Source organism: Laccaria bicolor, genomic scaffold (genome assembly GCF_000143565.1).
Source record: "Laccaria bicolor S238N-H82 LACBIscaffold_5 genomic scaffold, whole genome shotgun sequence".
Taxonomy (NCBI): domain Eukaryota; kingdom Fungi; phylum Basidiomycota; class Agaricomycetes; order Agaricales; family Hydnangiaceae; genus Laccaria; species Laccaria bicolor.
In genome coordinates, this window is record NW_001889876.1 from 1,445,260 (window position 1) to 1,462,911 (window position 17,652).

Here is a 17,652-nt window from a genome sequence, read left to right on the forward strand (position 1 = left end):
GCGGCGGCGAAATGCCATGGTCCTGAGTCTGAGTGGCAGCGGCCGCTAAATCACTAGGGAACGAAAATGACCGAGTGTATTCGGCAGGCTGTTCACGCAACCTCCTCTTGGATGGAAAATGCACCCGTGGCCAAAGGTGTTTGATTTTGTCAGTGGCGGTGGCTGGGCTCTCATCTTGTGACGTCTGGTTAGAGTTGGATAATGAGGAAAAGTTGGACGGCAGGAACAAGGAGCGCAAGAACGCTGTCGAGGTTGAGGCTGTCACGTCGTGATTATGATTATGACCTGGTGCGCGTGGTCGTATCTTCACCTTGTGAGTCGTGTAATTCAGGATGGTTGATAATGTCTAAAAGAGAGATGGTGTTAGTAACCTCTCTTATGACGCGACCGACGTCCAAGGAGATCAAAAGATGATAACTGATCAAGTGACAGTTTTTTCTGTTATACACGGCACGTCAGAGGGCGCGAGCTCGTGTTGGTGCACTCCAGGGGTGCTGGCCGCCACTTCAAGTTTCAAGTAGCCATGAGAGGAATGGTCGGGCGCCTCTCGGGCTCTCTCGGCGCGGTGTCTTGAATACTCCAGTAGTAATTGATACCATAGATGTCCAAACAACGGAGATAAACGTAGATGCACCCACACGAGGCTTACTTTTTTGGGGAACCAAAGATGAAGCAGCTCACCCAAACAGCGAGTTTGACAACGAGTCCGATATCCTCTTCTGGGGTACGCAGTATCAAGTGCTTGTCCCCAGCAACGATGCAAAGGAGAATGGACTGGAATATCACGGAATCTAATGGGACTGACGCCGAAGTGACATGGCTTCGAATGTGGGAGAGAACCGCTGGGAAAAACGCTGGAGTCCCAATCAGGTGTAGAGGGAGATGGTCCGACGAATGCATCAGGACTCGGATAGCTCGGTTACCAGGCCACGCCGACGGTATTTCGAAATGATTGCCAAGGGCTGCAAACTCCTGGAGACGAGTGAGTTGCCATTGATGTGAAGCAACAAAAAGATGATATGAATATAAATTCAAAGGGCTTACAAAGTGAGAGGAACGTGGTTGGAAGAGGAATCCGAGGCAAGAAGAAGAAGTGTTGCGTGGCTGATGGTAGCAGGAACGAGGCTTTCATAAATTTGGACCGTGAGCTATGGTGAGCTGGTAGAGAGGAAGGACGGAGAAAGCTCGCGAGTTGGTTGCAACTTGCTAATGATGAAAATATACAAATGGGGTATAGATTAGATATAGAGACGGATTTAGATTTCATTACCTCGGCTCGTTTCCCTTACTTTCTCGTCCGCCATCTACCAGCGCCTACCCCGCTATCAATTTCTTCCTCGTTTCGCGCAGGTCCGCCTTATCACCCCTTAACGGTCGCCCTTTTCTTTCGTCACGACCGCAACTTTCATCCACCGGTCAGCTTTCGCCGCCGTCTTTCTCCTTCGTGCGATTCTCCAAGCTGGACTCGCATGAGTTTATGGCGAACATTGTTCAGTTTTCCGTCGACAACACCTCTCCTCAAATCTCTTATTTTCCGTTTGCCGACACTTTATCCACTCCGAATCTCAGCGCAGGCTGGAATCCGTATTTCTCGTTGTCAGGCTTTGCGGGTGTTCTTGGTGAATCAGGAAATGGGACAAGCCACCATATTACGTCCCTCGATGGCGCTTCACTATCGATACACTGGCGAGGTGCGCCTATTGTTTTCTTTTCACTCTTTTTCCGCTAAAAAGTAGAAAGGTACCGGGATTCAGTTGCAAGGGAACGCTACCAATGCCAGCTACTCGTTGCTACTCGATGGGGCCGCTATTAAACCTGACGTCGTCGATTATTCGAACAGCATCCTAGCCACTATACAAGGCCTTCCAGACGTTGAGCACACCATCTCACTAACTACCCAGATACCAAGCAGTCAAGACCCACCTAATTCCTCTATTGTTGTTTTTGACCGGGCCATAATTATATCCACAATTACGAATGATACCTTCCCAGAGTGCGTGCATCCTTTGTGCCACTACATGTTTTTCAAATGTTGATCTCGTCTCCACTTTAGCGAAAATTTCACCTTACGAACATTAAATGATAACGATATCGCTTACCTTGGCCAATGGTCATTTCAGAATACCTCAGGCGTTTCATTTCACCAATCTAGCACAGTTGGCGATCGCGCTCTCGTCACTTTCAACGGTAAACACAATTCGACGAAGAGCTCAGTCAAATCTGACCCCATCGTATCTGCCCAGGGACCACCACGTTTCTTCTAAAAGGCACGACGTCGCCGACTTCAGGCAACTACACCGTCACTCTTGACAATATATCCACATCACTCTCCGGGAAATCCTCTTTTGCAGCCCACGACACTCTCCTTTTCTTTGCCTCCGATTTAGACCCGAACTCGAATCACTCCGTTGAGATCCGTAACGATGGTGGCGGAAATCTTGCATTACTCGTTGGCGGATTTAACGCCTACGCAACGGGTGCTATCCTCAAGTACGTTCTCTTTTCTTTCGTTGTAAATATCTCATCGTTCTGTTTTAAAAATAGTGATTCCATCGAAACGCCGAAATCATCCAATATTAGCACTTCTTTTCCAAAAGGAACAATTGCGGCCTTTACTCTCGCTGGCATTCTTGCCTTTCTCGGGATATCAGGGTTTCTCTTCTTCTTCCTCGTCTACAGGCCGCGAAGGCGACGACGTCGACTATCAAGGGCTGCTTTTAGATTCCGTCAACGCCCGCCGAGCAGCTACAAAGAACACGAAGCCGTCTTAGACATCGGACCTCGTGGATCAGGAGACGATGACCTTGTGATAGACGTATCTAATGCAAACAGCCTACATCGCGGTAGCAGTAAAGGCGGGTACGCTCTGTGGAAGTTGGAGGGTGCTGTTCCGACTGCAGGGACCTTGGGTGTTGATTTCAGACATTCAGACTCGTTCATGCAAGGCAAGTATGGGAGTGCGAAATACGACGAAGAACTGGCGTTCGAGGAACTGGAACCGTTCAGTGCGCGTTCGTGTCCCTCGACGAAGGGAAAGCGGAGTTTAAGAAATAAGGGTAAAGCGAAGAGAGCCACAGACGGGTCGTGGTCCCCAAGCTTTACGATTGAGCTCCCGCTCGAAGGCCCGCATTCAACGCCAGAAGGTGATCACTCGAGCGCCATACATGGGCATGGAATCGAATCGCTTTCTTACATGTCCCCTCCCAAGTCACCCACTAGAGAACCATCGCATAACCCCCCTCCACCATCCTACGCCGCCTCCGTATCGAATAGGGCCTCCAACAGATCATCCAATCCTTCCGTACCGCGCTCCATTTCCCATTCAACTGTCTCTTCCCCTGTCCCTACCCCGAAGGTGCCTTCATTACAAGACCTGCCCTATGCAGACCTCAACCCCAGGTCCACAGAAGACAATACAGTTCCACCTCCTCTTCCCGTTTACTACCCATTGGAGTCTATGTCCAGGGAAGACAGAGGCAGCATTGTTGGCTCTAGTACCGACGACCATCGGAGTATGATTGCTGGGTCCGTCGTGAATCAGGTGCTACGCAGTCTCAGCCCACGCACGAGTGTGCTTGAGATTACCCCCCCGAAGCAGCAGCAGCAGCACAAGGAGGAGAGGAAGCGCAAAAAGAAGGAGAAGGTTCTTGGTGAGGCTTCGACTCGAGGGTCTCCTTCGCCTATCCAAATACCGAAGAGAGACCACGAGCACGCATCTTCCAGTTCGCAGGAACCGACCAAAGTGAAGAGGTCGAGGAAGGGTGGTAAAAAAGTCTCCTCACGGCCATCGACTGCGAATGAGATGGTGGAAGTTCAGGATGGCGTTTTCCTGAGTGTACCAGAGACAAGTCCGTTTAGAGTGGACTTTGCTGAAAGCTCGTTAGTTATCCCCCCACGACGTGCATCTACATCCAAAAGGGACTCCAGCTTGTCCCCGGTTCGTTTTGACTTTGGACAGTCGGACGAAGGACCCAGTTCACCTCAGGAACAGCAGCAACCTGAGGAGCTTGTCCCAGCCATGAGTTCTCGTCAAGCATTCCGTCTTACGCCAGCCAGCATACATCCCCTCAACTTGGGACACTCTCTATCGAGGAATTCTACCATTGCGGAGTCCTTCATCGACTTTACATCTTCATCTGAGAACTCCTTGCGTCCGCGGTCGGGTATTTCCTCCGCCACCCGAGAACGACACTGGGACGCATCTACGATGCCTGATATGCCTGGGGATAGTAGGTCTAGATGGAGCAACACCACCATGTCGACAAGCCACGACCGGATAGGGACAGCCGGCACATTTGGACCTCCTCCCCCTCTGCTAGCTCCGCAACCTAACATGCCAGTTACTATCCCCTTCCTCCTCACCATTCCTTCCAACTCGAGTGCGGCTTCTGCAGATGGTGATGACGTTGACGACGTTGCGTCGAATGACCACAGCAGCAACTTGAACCATCAACGACAATCCCACCTTAGTGTAGGATCGCAACAACCCAGCGACGCACTGCATGTTCATCCTCGTTTTGAGAGCCTCGAATCCCCAACGGATAGCGTACGAATGTCTATTACGTCTGACCTACGCTTCAGACACAGCGACTCGCACGAGTCACGGCGTACGAGCTCTTTCACAGCTCCTATAGGGCGGGAACACGGGTACGCAGCTTTCCCGCCAGAGTTGGCTGAGCGCTTTGGGCCTCTGTCCCCAGCCATCTCTACACCTGGCTATATCGTGCAAAGAGTGCTTGGAATTCAAACTCCTACCTCGACCTCGAGCGCAGGTGTTCGCCCAGGCCATTCACGGTCTGGTTCGAGCACATTGGGTTTGTTCAATACGCCCCCGACAGCGCGGCATGATTTCAATGCTGATAGGTTCAACGATACGTTCGATCCATAGCATTGATCATGGACGGCACCCTCTACTTACTTACTCTAATTTGTCTTGAACGAACTTTCGCTTGGACGTTTCACGCTTCATTATGATGGTTGTGCCTGTATTATATCTACTGATCTAGCACGACTAATGTCCCTTTAACCAAGTCCATGAAATACCGTGGCTTACGAGGGTGCCATTGAATCTTTCCTCAGACCAAAGCTGACAAACCGACGGAAGTCGGAAAAGACCTCTCGTTTTTGGTCTCCAGGACGACCTTCCCCAATCGTGGATCCCGTGGACGGACCACTAGGTGTTGGCGTGGCAAGACTGGCAAAGATACTCTCACCCGCCAAAGGCAGTGATATCCTACTGCCGGCCGGACTGATCAGACTTCCACCGACATACCCGGCAGCAGGTGGATCCATGTCAAGTGATGACAGGAAAGAGGTACTCTCTAAATCCGTTTTGGTGCTGGTGATCGTCAGGAAGGAATCAAGAAGGTTGTTTTGGACTGCCTTCGGCGTTCCTTTTAGGTCCAAGATCTAGATCAAAAGGACATTGGCACAGACAAGATGCGTAGATGAGCGCCCTTTAACAAACCTTTTGGAAATTTGAAAAGGAGGCGTCTCCAATCAAAAGAGTGTAATTCAATATGAAACCTTCGGGAGGGTCCTACCCACCGCATATATTAATAGCGTTATCAACGGAGGAATGTAGAACGAACCACTGGGGTAACAATAACTTTGAGCAATGCCTCAAGTCGAGTCGTCGTCTTGGTCATTGCTCGGGTATATCTAAATTATAAGAATCTTTGAGAATCTATGAGTTCAAGGGGGTGAAGGAAGGAAACATACGTGCTGGTAATCAAGGCCTCGCCGGGCATCTTTGTCAAATATGCCTTGACCGTTTGTAGGTCAATGAGAAGCTGCAACAGAATGAAGTTAGATTCTTCTCGACTCCAGCGATCGATGCTCTTGCCTGTTCAGCACCAATCTCCTTCAGCGGCCGGCTTCGCACGAGTGAGTTCGTAAACTTGACCAATATCACACTATCGCAGCTCTTCAAATTTGACACAAGGAGTTATATTATGTCACCTTACCTACAAGCTTTGTCGAAGAAGTTACGCAGATACTTCTTCTGCTCGACAAGAGGCTTGATCAGTTCCACAACTTGCTCCGCGGCTTTCACTAGGTCGTCACTATAAGGAGATTGTCCGCTAACTTGATTGACGCTTGACCAGATCGAGCGTGACATCGTTGTAAAACAAGGGTCGCAAGCAGCCTCAAATTCTCGCAAAAGAGCAGCAATAGCCGTCGAGATGGAACTGCAAGGCGAGAAAACATTGAACGAGAGAAGGGAGAGAGTATGGGAAGGGAGGATGAACCTGACGAATAGATCACATTCCACTTGGAAGGTGATCTTTTCCTTAAACTCGCTGTTGATCTTTTCGCAATACTTCTTCTCAAGCTACGGATCGGCGGTCAGCCATTGAAATGAAACAGTTATGAGGAGTAGAGTCACCTCAAGGGCCGTCGTCTGGCAGTAATCAGCAGTGTTGATAAGTAGACACGACTGTTTTAGGCTTTCTACATCAACACGGCTATCTGTAGACATGCGAACAACAGCAGTTATAGGTCTACAATGGAAGGGAGATAATTAACGGCGTGACCTTTGCGAGAATAGAAAGAAAAACCTCACCTTTTCGCATTGGCAGCGAGCACTTCATCTGTAGACAATAAAAAAAATGTCAGATAGAGGGGCAGGTCAAACAAAACACCCCACTTACCTGCGTATATGTGCAACCACTTCTTATGCAATGTTGCTAGCTCAAACAAAGGCTGCCCAGTCGACAGTTTCGCACATTGTTCCAGACTTTGTGCGTAGAAATAGAAAAGCTCCGTCGACGAAGGAAGAACAACGGGAGGAGGCGAGATGTTGTCTTCGTTGCCACCTTGTGAAGAATCTACAGACGCACGAGGTTGAGGTTTATTTGACTTCCCTTTACGGTGCGGGGCAAGCATGTCTGCGAGGACCCTGAAAATTCGCGAGAATTAGGATCGAGAGCTCAGGTATACCAATTGACGCACTTATCTTGAGCATCAATGAAGATGCTCATCTGAGGCTCGAAAGCAGAGGTGATCGTTCGTCCAGGCTGGGAATGACTGGCGTCAGTTGCTTTCAGAATGTCTTGAAACTTAAATTTATGAGGTGAGATGTCGGCTTGCTAAGAGGATCACAGTGCTCACGGGAGTTGCCCATTTCTTAGCAATAGAGGCTTCAAACTCAGTTGTGATTTGTAGGTTATCCAGCAGGGCCTTCACGGTCAAAGATGAACCGGTTTTCGTCAAAAGTGTGGTAACGTGATCCCTGGTACGGAAATGAAGTCTCAGAATGATTATTTTGAAGGGTGTCACATACCCGGTTGTCTCTGCGAATTTTGCCAGGAGATGCCAACTAACTCTCCACTCCGATGGGAAGGCTCTACCCTGTTCAATTTCGTGACTCTGCAATAGTCGACGAAACCACGCGAATCGTCTTGAAAGGTTATCCAACTGTCCAGCTTCATCGTTTGTTCGGAAGATTCGACGGTATTCCTTCAGTTCAAGTGCCACATAACGATCTATGACATGGGCCCGAACATCGGGACCTATGACGTCCACGACTAGACAAGCTTCCGATATAGTGCTTGTCTTGATCTGCTTGGTTGAATCCTGTACAAAGCTGGTGGCGTATGTTAGTTTGAGTGGTTATTCACCAAGACAGAGACCTACAAAGCGTCGAAATCCTGATCCAGTTGGGTGCGAAGTTTCATCTGTACGTCTTTGATGTGCTTCCATACACGCGCTATTGACGGAACGGATTTATAGTCCTTGAAAGATTCTGCAATTTCCTTGACGGCCTGGGGTGATTCACGTTAAGGTAAGTATGTGGTAACGTAGGCTGGCACTGACCAACAAGGTTTGGGACACCTCGCCGTACTTCCTCTCCTGAATAAGTTCATCAAGCTGAGTGAGCGCATTGACTAATAAAAGTGTTAGAAACGTCGAGTCGGGATGATACCACCTACTCAGCATTTGCAGCCTTTTCATTGCCGTCATACTTGATATAAGATTCTTCTTTGCCAAATCCAGGACTTGGATATCCTTTGTGATGTTTCTGACGACCGCTTCTGACTCGGTTGCCTTTTCTCTGATCCGTGACATTTGGCCTAACAAGTCCTTGAATTAGAACCGTCATTTGGCAAATTAAGGGGGAGAAACGTTCGAGTACGCACAGAAATCATCTCCTGTATCATTGTCATCCTCTCTGGATCTTGATTCGCTTTCAAGTCGGCCTGCAGGAGGTCAATCTCCTTCTGGAGCTCGGCTTGCGTTTCGGCCAGTTGGGTATTTACGACTTCGATATGAGCCAAGGACGCCTCTGGTGTTGTTGAGCATTCACATTATTCAGAACCGAGATGTTTCGCGCACCATCAGGAAAGAAGTTGTTGAGTATATTTACCGCGGTGAAGTTCTCGGTTAGGCCGTCGAGAGGATCCACTTCCTGGGTAGGGTTAATCTCAAGGACGCGTTGAATTGACAGTATGACTTCATGGGGTAGGTCGTCGCAGTACATATTGCGCAAAAGTTTCGCAGAAACGCGGGAAGTCTGCTTGTGCGTGGCCCCGTGAACGTTTCTGACGATGACCTCCTTGTGATGGATTATTTACCTCACTATTTTGTAAATTGGTAAAAATAAATACTTAGCTAAGTAACTAGAAGTACTTATGTCGAACGTTTTACTCACCTTTGGGCTGAAATATGAGAGGGGCAGGGACGGCTTTCCCCGGATTTCCGAAACGAGACATGAAATCAGACCCTGGAGCTATTTTGAGCCTTGTTTGCCATCGCCCTCCAGGGCGGCGTCGGCTATCGGCCTTGTTCGGGTCCTCGTCACAATCGTTACAATAATAGATCTGATCGTTTACACCTACTATAGATTAAAGGTTGACGACTCCCAGCCAAACGTTGAGCATCGCAAACCTGCTTCCACTCTGCTGGCAAAGCCCCGGCCTCCACCGCTTCCAAACTTCCAAGGCCCCGCCGAATTGACAGATGGCGCAAAGGCAGCCAAGAAGACAGTGAAAGGCGCAGCGCTGGCTGATGGAGAAGAAGAAGCGAGAGATACAAGGTGCGTAGCGCGCCTCACCCGATACACTGATTACCTCCTCTTTATTCCTTAAACGGGTCCACCCCGTCGCTTGTATCTCCAACAACGAGCTTAGTGAGAAGCGACCTCTTTGGAACACATTGCGTTGACTCCTCAAACAGGTCCAATCGAACACTCGTATCTCCAACAAGGTAATGGCTAACGAGACAATGTCAGTCGACCACGGCAAGGCCATTGAGACTGCGCTTGGCTCTGTGGATAGCTTCCTTTTCTCCAGCGAGCTTGGTTGCCTGTCTGATAACAAGGTGAGCAGCTGATCTTCAATAAATGTCATTCTATTGCAAATGAGCTCGCTTTTACAGCAAGCACACAATGGCCAGTCGAAGAAGAGCATGTGCAAGAGGCATATTGTCAGGCTTATCACGGAGATGCGAGTAGCGTCAGCACCGGCTCTTTGGGCTGTACAGCTGCTCTGGAGGTTGGTGCGCCACAACTAAGGTTTGTTCCAGATAATGATGGATTTTGTTTTGTAGGTATCAAATCAACTCAATCCAGGGGGAGGCGGGATCAAGATGCAGCTCATGAGTCTTGCAATGGCGGAGGCGACGAGGTTGTTTGGCAAAGTGTGGAGGTGCGGCGTCGGGTAACAGCCAGGGCTTTCTTCCTTTCTCGCATCGCTGACAATGTGTGTGTAGAGTTCTCGTCAGTAGGCGCGCATCCACTGCTGGCAGAGTGCTGGCCTCCACCGCTTCCAAGGCCGAAATCGACAGTGGCAACTAAGAAAACAGCGAGGAAAGTTACTCCTCTTACATCTACAAGGGTGTGTGTTTCAACCAATACATATAATTCCTCTTCTTCGGCCCTTGGACAGGTCCACCCTGACACTGGTATCTCCAAAAAGGCGATGGCTATCCTTAAAAGCTTCGTGAACAATATCTTCAAACACATTGCTACTGAACCTTCCAGTACATGCCATGTAGGTCTTCGTCTCTCACATTCTGTATTTATGTTAATTACCTCCATCAATTTTGTATTACAGGATCAAATCAAGTCTTGAGCAGCATAATGAGAGCATCGACTCCGTTCTGGTCTCCTTGCTTCTGGCGCCGTAACGTGAACCAACCAAGTTTTTTATTGTCCAATATAATCATTAACCAGGTGTCCGTAAAACTTATTTAGTGTCCATAGATTTGACTAGGATGTCCGTAAATTCATGATAAAGCTATGGGCATGGAGGAAATTGGGGTGTTTGGGGCAAGGGAATGTGTCCGTCGTAATTACTGAATGACCGAAATTCATGCATCAAATTCAGAGTGTGAGTCCTCCCTTTCTTCGGAGTTGTCTCGTTCCTCAGGCGTGCCGCGTTTGCTAACGCGCCGCTTGTTGTGTGCGACTCTGATAGCCTTGAGGAGCGCCTTCACCGATTTGTCGGCCACCGGGTAAGTCTCACAGAAGCGAGCATCGTCACGGCCCAAGCTGATGAGATTAATGTGTTTTCAGCTTTCAGATGTGCATGCGAGCCGATGAAGAAATCACACACCGTTCATATTCGTTAGCGATCATCTTTCTCTGGGAATACAAGGAGCCGGTAAACCTTTTCATCCCACCCTGATACCACTCCTTTGGCCAATCTTTCAGAGCCATTACCGATGCATCACCAAGCTCCCACTGCTGAACTACGTCACGCCAATTCTTCACATCAGGGATCACCACACCAGGAATGGGAAAATTCAGGCTGTCCGAGGGGCTTTGAGTTTGGGCATCTCCTGCCAGGCTATCGACATCAGAGTGGCTGGGTATGCTCGAGGTACGGCGGTTTGGCGCATGTGCAGAGTACGGATTGGAAGAGTGGCGAGCACTGTGACCACGGCGCAGCGAAGATCGCTCCTGAGGCATTGGCTCTCCCACACTCATTGACGGAGGGGATTCCAGATTAGGCTCAGGGCTGGGAGATGCAGAAAGGCGAGTTTCGGACAAGGCAGCTGTGACCTGACCGACAATCTCAGAAACAGCGTTTCCGAGAGAACGATCCATCGAGATTTTCCACTGCCGGATTTCCTCAGTAGAGGGTGGCGCCTGGTTGATGTGTTCGCCCATGAAGCTTTTATCGGCCTCCGCTGCGATTGGGCACAATGCGTTTCCGTGACCTGTCTCATAGCTTTGGAGTGAATCTACAAGGTATTTTATCATTGTGTCGACCTTTCGAAATTTGACGTAAATCAGTGACAAACACGCTAAGTATGATATCACAGAAATCTACCTGTTCGCCTTTGGCCCACCCACCCCACCATCGAATAATACTCAAAGACCAGCGACGGCCAATCGGTGCATACATGAACCGATATTGAGCGCCACCTCTTCGGAAGCAATGCGTCGTGTAGGTCTTCGTCAGGCCAGCACCGGCCACGAACTCGCTGAGGTGCTTCTGGAACGTGTCATATGACATAGTGCGCTTCGGATCAATGGTGCCATTATGCGAGATATGGGGGAAGATAAAGTCACTAGACTCGAGACTACGGCCGAGGCGGCCCTCCAAATATTTCAACCAGCGTTGGAGGTGAGTAAACATGTCCATTGCACCGATATCTTGCTGATAGATCTTATAAATGCCACCTAGTCAACAAAAAATCCCTAAAGTTAGCTTTGGACAACGTCGGAACAATGATTTACACACTTGTGCGTGGACCATCATAGCCCGCTTGCTTCTGCCAATTCTTACGCTCTTCAAGCCGGACCTCAAAATAAGGGAAGTGGTATGGTGCAGGTCCCTTCAAGCCCATCGTAAGATCGCCATACTGTAGAGAGAGGCCTTCGAAAACCCTAAAAGGTGATATCAAGCTAAATTCCCAAATTGGACATGTGTAAACTCTCATACGGTCATACCTTAGCATCAACACGAACAGCGTTGGATACAACGCCCGCATGAGGCCATGCAGGGCGACGGACTCAGGATTGGATGGCACGTTATCAAATAGTTCATTGGGGCATCTTCCCTCTGACCAGTCCATAATTTTTTGCAGGTCCTCGAGTGACATGGCCTCGGCATGCTTCCGTGTTGCAGCTGCCCCCTTTGTAGCTGCCCTAGTTTTCACCGCTTTCATCAAATCGTGGATAGCTGGAGCTCGAGCTGGACATCCAGAGACCTTCCCAGTGGTTTCATCCAGGGAATAGGCACCAGCATAGGTCTGTCCCTCCCTGCAGGTTTGTTTCAGTAACGGAAAAGTGGGAGATTGTCAATTGATGGTCTTGAACGCTCACATTTTATCCCAGTAGTCTGCAAATGCTCCTTGGATTCCTTCTGCGGAGCTTTTCGACAGTTCCTCCGTGAATACTTTTTGAACAAGGAAGAACTCGAGTGCAACAGCGGAGTAACGGTTTGGCGGCTTGTCGAAAGCTTTCGCAAGCTCAATGGTAGGGATTCCCTTGTCACAAATCTCAATGCCTTTGAACTCCCTCTCTGCGACGATATCAGCCAGAAACTTTCGTCCCCGGGCAATGTGTCCAGCATACACCTTGTTTGTATTTTTGGACTTGCCATATTCGACCAAACGGGCATCGCGAATGTTTTGCAGGGTCTCGAAGTCAGCCGTTTTGGCTTTGGTCTTCCTCTCCTTTGATTTTTTCACGCTGTGGTTGCTGCCCATGGTGTGTGCTGTCAGTTTGAGGTGGATGAGTGATAGACGTAGCGGTGTCTAGGTCTCATAGCGGTGTCTAGGTCTCTTCCCTGTTTCAAGACAAACGGAGCCGAAAAGGGGGAACCTATTTTTTTGCTACCAAATTTCAAGATCTGTACGTGGTATGTCTGTACAGCAGAAGTGTATCTACAAAATAGATAACTATTGCCGTGGCATGCCGATTTTTGTTGTAGTTGTGTAAAGAAGTCCATAAGATAGAACATGTCCGTGACAGATAATAAAAATGTGCATGATAGAACCTTTCAATCAATGTAAATAGCATTGTCTAGTGAGCTACCAAGTGTGGCATGATGCTCAGCAACGAGCGCAATGCTATGCCCAGCAGTGGGCACCACGTTAAGCCCAGAGATGGGTGCCATGATACCCCTAGCAACGGCGGCAGTGGAAGCTCCCCCATGCGCAGCGATGGGGCCGACCCTATGGTCAGTGCTAGGCCCAGCAACAGGTGCCGTGTCATGCCCAGCGATGGCAGCAGTGGGAAAAAGCTTCGGGAATATCTGGAATGATAAAAACATCTAGAATAAACGATGAAATAGGCTCAGAGAGGATCACGTACAGCTTTGTAGGTTGAAGACACAGCGAGGCTGGGCTTGTTCTTACTCTTTTGTGCCTTCTGGTAGCGTGCGACGAGGGCTGGCAGTGCTTGCTCAAGAATGGAGCAGGGCACCCATACCATCATTCTCCCCAGCAAAATTTTTGTCTTCTTTGTAGCGGACTTTGTGGTAGCTTCGGTGAACGTTCGAAGACCTCGAAGACCAGAGAGCGTGGCCGTAGAGAGGTGGCCTGTTTGAACTTCCACAGTATAACCTGGAACTGCTTTCTTTTCGGCCTTCTGCTGTCGAACGATGCGAAGGATGGACGAGAGAGCAAACGTCCCTTCAGCAATAGTTTGGGCAAAATGCGCCGTAAGCATTGCAGTAGGATCAACATTGGCTTCCTGATTTCTCATTAGCAAATATCAAAGTGAAGAGATAATGTGATGACGAACCTCAACCAGTCGATAAAGAGTCATGCCGGGCCAAACATGTTCTTGGAAGCATGAAAGGATACCGTCTGAAGTGCCCCAGGTGAACGAGCGCTCACAGAGCGCAGCTAGTTTGGTGAGGTTGACTTCTCGAGGTACCCATGCAGCTGTATTGGGTAGTTTCTGGCCGGGGGACCATGATGTGATGGGATTGACATAAAGGGCAAGGATTCTGGGGTCGGGGAATGTATTGGGTACACTGTTTGAAAGGGCAACCTGGCGTCTAGAGAGATGACCAGCGTCATTGTACCGAAGCGCCATGCGTAAGCGATTGCGCCATTTCTCAAGAGACCGTTCCAGTTCCGGTGGCGGGCAGGTCTTCGTGGCATGCAGTAGTTCGTCACCAAAGCCAGCACGAGCAAGGCTGTACGCCGTTGTCATACCACAGCCCTGCAATCCAACCTAGGCTGAATTAGTCACAGAAAAGGGAATTACGGCAACTGCTGGCTCACCGGATCGTAGTCACCTCCACTGAGTATCGCGAGTAATAGAATTCCACCACTTGTGAGGGACAAGGTCGAACAGATGGCGTCAGCCGTGTAGATATTGATGTTATCACCATCTTCTTTGACATTGGGGCTGGGAATGGCTATGGAATTGTTCGAAAGGATATTGAGGTGAAGACTTACTTCCGAATGAGATGAGTTGCTCCAAAAAGGAGCGTATCCGCATCGTCGCTTAAGACGGCATCAATAATCCCGTGAGAGTTGAGGACCGCCAGTTCTGCTTCTGCCTCTGCGGGTGCCTAAAAGTGGGCCTCGATTAGTCTCAAGGAGAAGTAAGTCAGGAGATGAGCTCAACGGTATGGAAACTATAGCCATATTGCTCAATGAACTCCTGGAACGAGCTCGTCAGCGCATGTGCCTTGGTGCAAACATTGACGCCTCGTTTAATCGACGGACGGTGTTCTCCATCAAAAACGAAAACAAGGTGGATTGGGAGCTTGCGGAAGCACGCGAGGCGATAGAAAAGGGTTCGGAGCTCGGGGTTTTCACCAGCCTGGTAATGCATGCCCGGTACATGGAAGATCGACTGTGTCTGGTTCAGCCAAATGCTGACAGTGACTGGATTAGCTTCCCTCATGAATAGATGAGATATAAATGTTATACCTTGCGTCAACACCAATCATGAGGGTCCGAGCTCCACGCCGATTTGCCTCAAACCCTTCTAAAACTGTGAGCTCAGTGAAAGGGCGTGATTGCTTTGCTTTCAGCAGAATCTGATAAAGACAATCAGTTTTGGGGGGACCACAAAAGATTTGAGTGTCGTACATTCCAGATGCCAGGGATACCCATAATTTCTAAGAGGCCTAGAGAAGGGAGGACGGAGGAAAATGTCGAAGATGTAACCTCCTAATTACGGACTCTCCTTTCCGAAAGTTTTCGACTTGGCAACATTGTATAGTTGAGAATGAAGCGGGTCCGTGAATGAGCAGCAGAGATGGTGTTGTGGCATGGTGCAGATGGTGAACAACTGCAGCCCCAGTTATTTCTGCCTGGCCTAAGCAGCAGCTGCTCGCTCGCTGGCGCTCGGATATACCAAAGCGACATAGACGAGGCGAGCAGCATGCAGCATGCACACACTGGGCAGAAAAAGATAGACAAAGAGAAAACGGGTGGCGAACGAACGCTCAACGATGAGTCACATGCTTTTGTGCCTCACGTGTCAACTACGCGTCGTAAACTACGTGTTGTAAACTTCGCGTCGGACTCGCGCTCGACTACATACAGATAAAAATGTATGGTAGAATAAACAACATGTGTGGGCAAGGACAACTATATAAACAAATCAGTCTACTATGGTGCTATCAAGTCATCAAACATTAGGAAGAACACAGTTTTCTATGTAGTCCTATGGTGTAAAGTCCAAATATGAATGCATAAGTGCACCTAAGGACTTATTTCTGAGAGATTTACCAGTAAATCCAGTGGATTTACTGGATTTACTGAGTGATGGCTTGGCCGCTCCCAGCCGATTTACATTTGCTCGCTTCCCTGGCGCTCCCCATCTTTTGGATCCCTTGCTCAGTCTCCGAGTGATATCGAGTACGTGTTGATACTGGCCACAATCCTGCGTGTTTTTTGTGCATCTTCGTTGAGTGATATGCCTTTCAGTGTTGCGTTGATACCTTTCTTTTCAATATCCTCCAGGAGAATGTTAATCCTTTCTACGGAGGCAAGTTTTATTGAATTCAGGTTATCTTAGCAACAGCTCATTACAGTGTAAAAGTCTTCTACTTAATCGTTGTCTGTTCGGTTCGATTCATTCTGCACTGGAGTTGTCGGAGCGACAGCTGATCTCGCCAAGTATAACTGCTGTAATTAAGCTGGAGGAGATTAGAGGAGATTGCCACCATCGTTCCAGGGCTATCTCAGGGCACAGGGGCATCTATGACAACCTCGGGAGACCCTCGTCTATGGCCCCCACACGAGCTCCTTTGAGCACAGGTAACCACTGAACTCATTAACCAAGCTGACGAAACCCTCCCGCTACCCCCCCCAATCGACCAGTTGCACTTGGGATGCGTATACTGGAGACAGGCAGATCAGATATGCAACAAGCCCATTTACCAAAGTTCAGCGTCCCTTTCACGATTGCCGCGCTGCTCGCCTGCAGCTTCTGGAGCAGCTTGCTGTGCTTACCTGGTGTGAAAATGTAACCTGGGTGGATAAAACATTAGCAAGATGCCAAACTAGTTCGGTCCCATGCAATGCTCACTTCTATCACTAGCACGATGCTCGTTATCCTTTTGAACAAGCTCGCCCCTTCCTGTGCCGCCTGCTTTGGAGCTGGGTCCTGCTGTTTGGTCATCTTGGGCTCCTCGCTGGATGCTCCAGTCAAATACGTAGTCGTACTGGTACTCCTCGTGCACGAAGAGTTCACGGAAGAGTTTGTGAAGATAGGAGTAGTCAGGTTGGTCGTCGAAGCGAAGAGCACGAGTGTAGTCTAAGAAAATCTCAAACTCGTTTGGGAATCCATGGCAGAGAAGGTCGGTGGGGGTATTTCTGCTTCTTGTGGCAACTTTTAGACCCTGTCAAGGAAGAACTGCATGGAGGAAGTACATTAGGACATAAGCAAGAGATTTGAAGTCATCACGACGTACTTGCTCAACACCTAAATGGGTGTTGACCGATGGATGTGCACCGCGCAGTACCCGTCAAGTCCTTGTTCTCTCTGTACGGAATGTGGAGGTGGGTCTTGGGGTCACAGAACTTCTTGGCGAGACCAAAAGCGAAGGCATTGAATTCATTACCGCGCTTTCCAATGCCCATCAGAAAGTTATCTGGCTTGATATCAAAATTGCGACGTATGAAGTTGCGTGAGTGGATATCCCATCCCAGAGGATCAGCGAAGACTAGAAATATGGAGAAAGACACGCACAAGGTGGTCGGTGCGTAAAAGAACAGTGGACTCAGGCTCAAGCGCTCAAGACCTGAGTCCACGTGATACAATCTACGCAAATGCGCCAACCGTAAACGTTCAAACGCTCAAGCTAGCGCTCAAGGACTCTAACCGCTCCACAAAAACATTTTGTTCTTACGAATTCACGTCTCTGGTGTATGTGTGGCCGTGTAGCCGAAGAGCGCTGTCCCTTCAACCCTGCCCCTGAAACCAACCTTCAGGGAACGCTCGCTTCACCGTCAATGCCCAAGATCGCCACGCTTTTTGCAACACTTCGACAATCCGGAAACATCCTCGATTTACTTGGTTTTACAGCTATTATCATAAAACCTTCCGAATATCCTTACTTTATTAGGAAGGTAATGGTGGGGGGTGTCAGGCGGAACCCTGAAAAAAAAATAACGAGTGTTGGTCTCTTTTCCACATTCCGCCACCCCCTTGCTACAAATACCAGAATTTCTTTTCCTAAATTTCCACTCGTAAATCGAAGAAATCTTTGAGGTTGGAAAAGCTGC

General features: G+C 49.0%; 7 protein-coding genes across 7 annotated transcripts; 3 read left to right on the forward strand and 4 right to left on the reverse strand.

The window, feature by feature from the left end:
• Positions 1-46: 46 nt before the first annotated feature.
• LACBIDRAFT_314002 (uncharacterized protein) lies at positions 47-414 on the forward strand (the record flags this gene model as incomplete). Its single annotated transcript, XM_001877473.1, has 1 exon — positions 47-414. Exon 1 carries the CDS (start codon positions 202-204, stop codon positions 412-414), a length of 213 nt encoding a protein of 70 aa, XP_001877508.1. The 5' UTR covers positions 47-201.
• Positions 415-645: 231 nt separating this feature from the next.
• On the reverse strand, positions 646-900 carry LACBIDRAFT_314003 (uncharacterized protein; the record flags this gene model as incomplete). The annotated part of the gene is made up of 1 exon (XM_001877840.1): positions 646-900. The coding sequence occupies one exon, from the start codon at positions 898-900 to the stop codon at positions 646-648; it is 255 nt and encodes an 84-aa protein (XP_001877875.1).
• A 250-nt stretch (positions 901-1,150) lies between these two features.
• Positions 1,151-4,974, forward strand: LACBIDRAFT_324293 (uncharacterized protein; the record flags this gene model as incomplete). The annotated part of the gene is made up of 7 exons (XM_001877474.1): positions 1,151-1,153; positions 1,238-1,691; positions 1,741-1,993; positions 2,054-2,187; positions 2,289-2,490; positions 2,545-4,814; positions 4,889-4,974. The coding sequence occupies 7 exons, from the start codon at positions 1,151-1,153 to the stop codon at positions 4,972-4,974; spliced, it is 3,402 nt and encodes a 1,133-aa protein (XP_001877509.1).
• Positions 4,973-8,482, reverse strand: LACBIDRAFT_189200 (uncharacterized protein; the record flags this gene model as incomplete). Its single annotated transcript, XM_001877841.1, has 18 exons — positions 4,973-5,409; positions 5,468-5,539; positions 5,592-5,661; positions 5,722-5,792; positions 5,825-5,915; positions 5,967-6,191; positions 6,252-6,334; positions 6,389-6,503; positions 6,566-6,593; positions 6,654-6,901; positions 6,955-7,061; positions 7,114-7,234; positions 7,286-7,588; positions 7,639-7,766; positions 7,819-7,889; positions 7,935-8,085; positions 8,142-8,287; positions 8,338-8,482. 18 exons carry the CDS (start codon positions 8,480-8,482, stop codon positions 5,050-5,052), a joined length of 2,535 nt encoding a protein of 844 aa, XP_001877876.1. The 3' UTR covers positions 4,973-5,049.
• A 417-nt stretch (positions 8,483-8,899) lies between these two features.
• LACBIDRAFT_149371 (uncharacterized protein) lies at positions 8,900-10,064 on the forward strand (the record flags this gene model as incomplete). The annotated part of the gene is given in 4 exon segments (XM_001877475.1): positions 8,900-8,987; positions 9,001-9,041; positions 9,809-9,838; positions 9,888-10,064. Coding segments are annotated over 4 exon segments (336 nt in total), but the record flags the coding sequence as incomplete, so codon positions are not given.
• A 247-nt stretch (positions 10,065-10,311) lies between these two features.
• Positions 10,312-12,660, reverse strand: LACBIDRAFT_324296 (uncharacterized protein; the record flags this gene model as incomplete). Its single annotated transcript, XM_001877842.1, has 6 exons — positions 10,312-10,492; positions 10,557-11,187; positions 11,300-11,629; positions 11,691-11,836; positions 11,900-12,211; positions 12,275-12,660. 6 exons carry the CDS (start codon positions 12,658-12,660, stop codon positions 10,312-10,314), a joined length of 1,986 nt encoding a protein of 661 aa, XP_001877877.1.
• A 293-nt stretch (positions 12,661-12,953) lies between these two features.
• LACBIDRAFT_314008 (uncharacterized protein) lies at positions 12,954-15,030 on the reverse strand (the record flags this gene model as incomplete). Its single annotated transcript, XM_001877843.1, has 8 exons — positions 12,954-13,208; positions 13,268-13,648; positions 13,700-14,125; positions 14,188-14,314; positions 14,365-14,480; positions 14,537-14,789; positions 14,845-14,954; positions 15,007-15,030. The coding sequence occupies 8 exons, from the start codon at positions 15,028-15,030 to the stop codon at positions 12,954-12,956; spliced, it is 1,692 nt and encodes a 563-aa protein (XP_001877878.1).
• Positions 15,031-17,652: the final 2,622 nt, after the last annotated feature.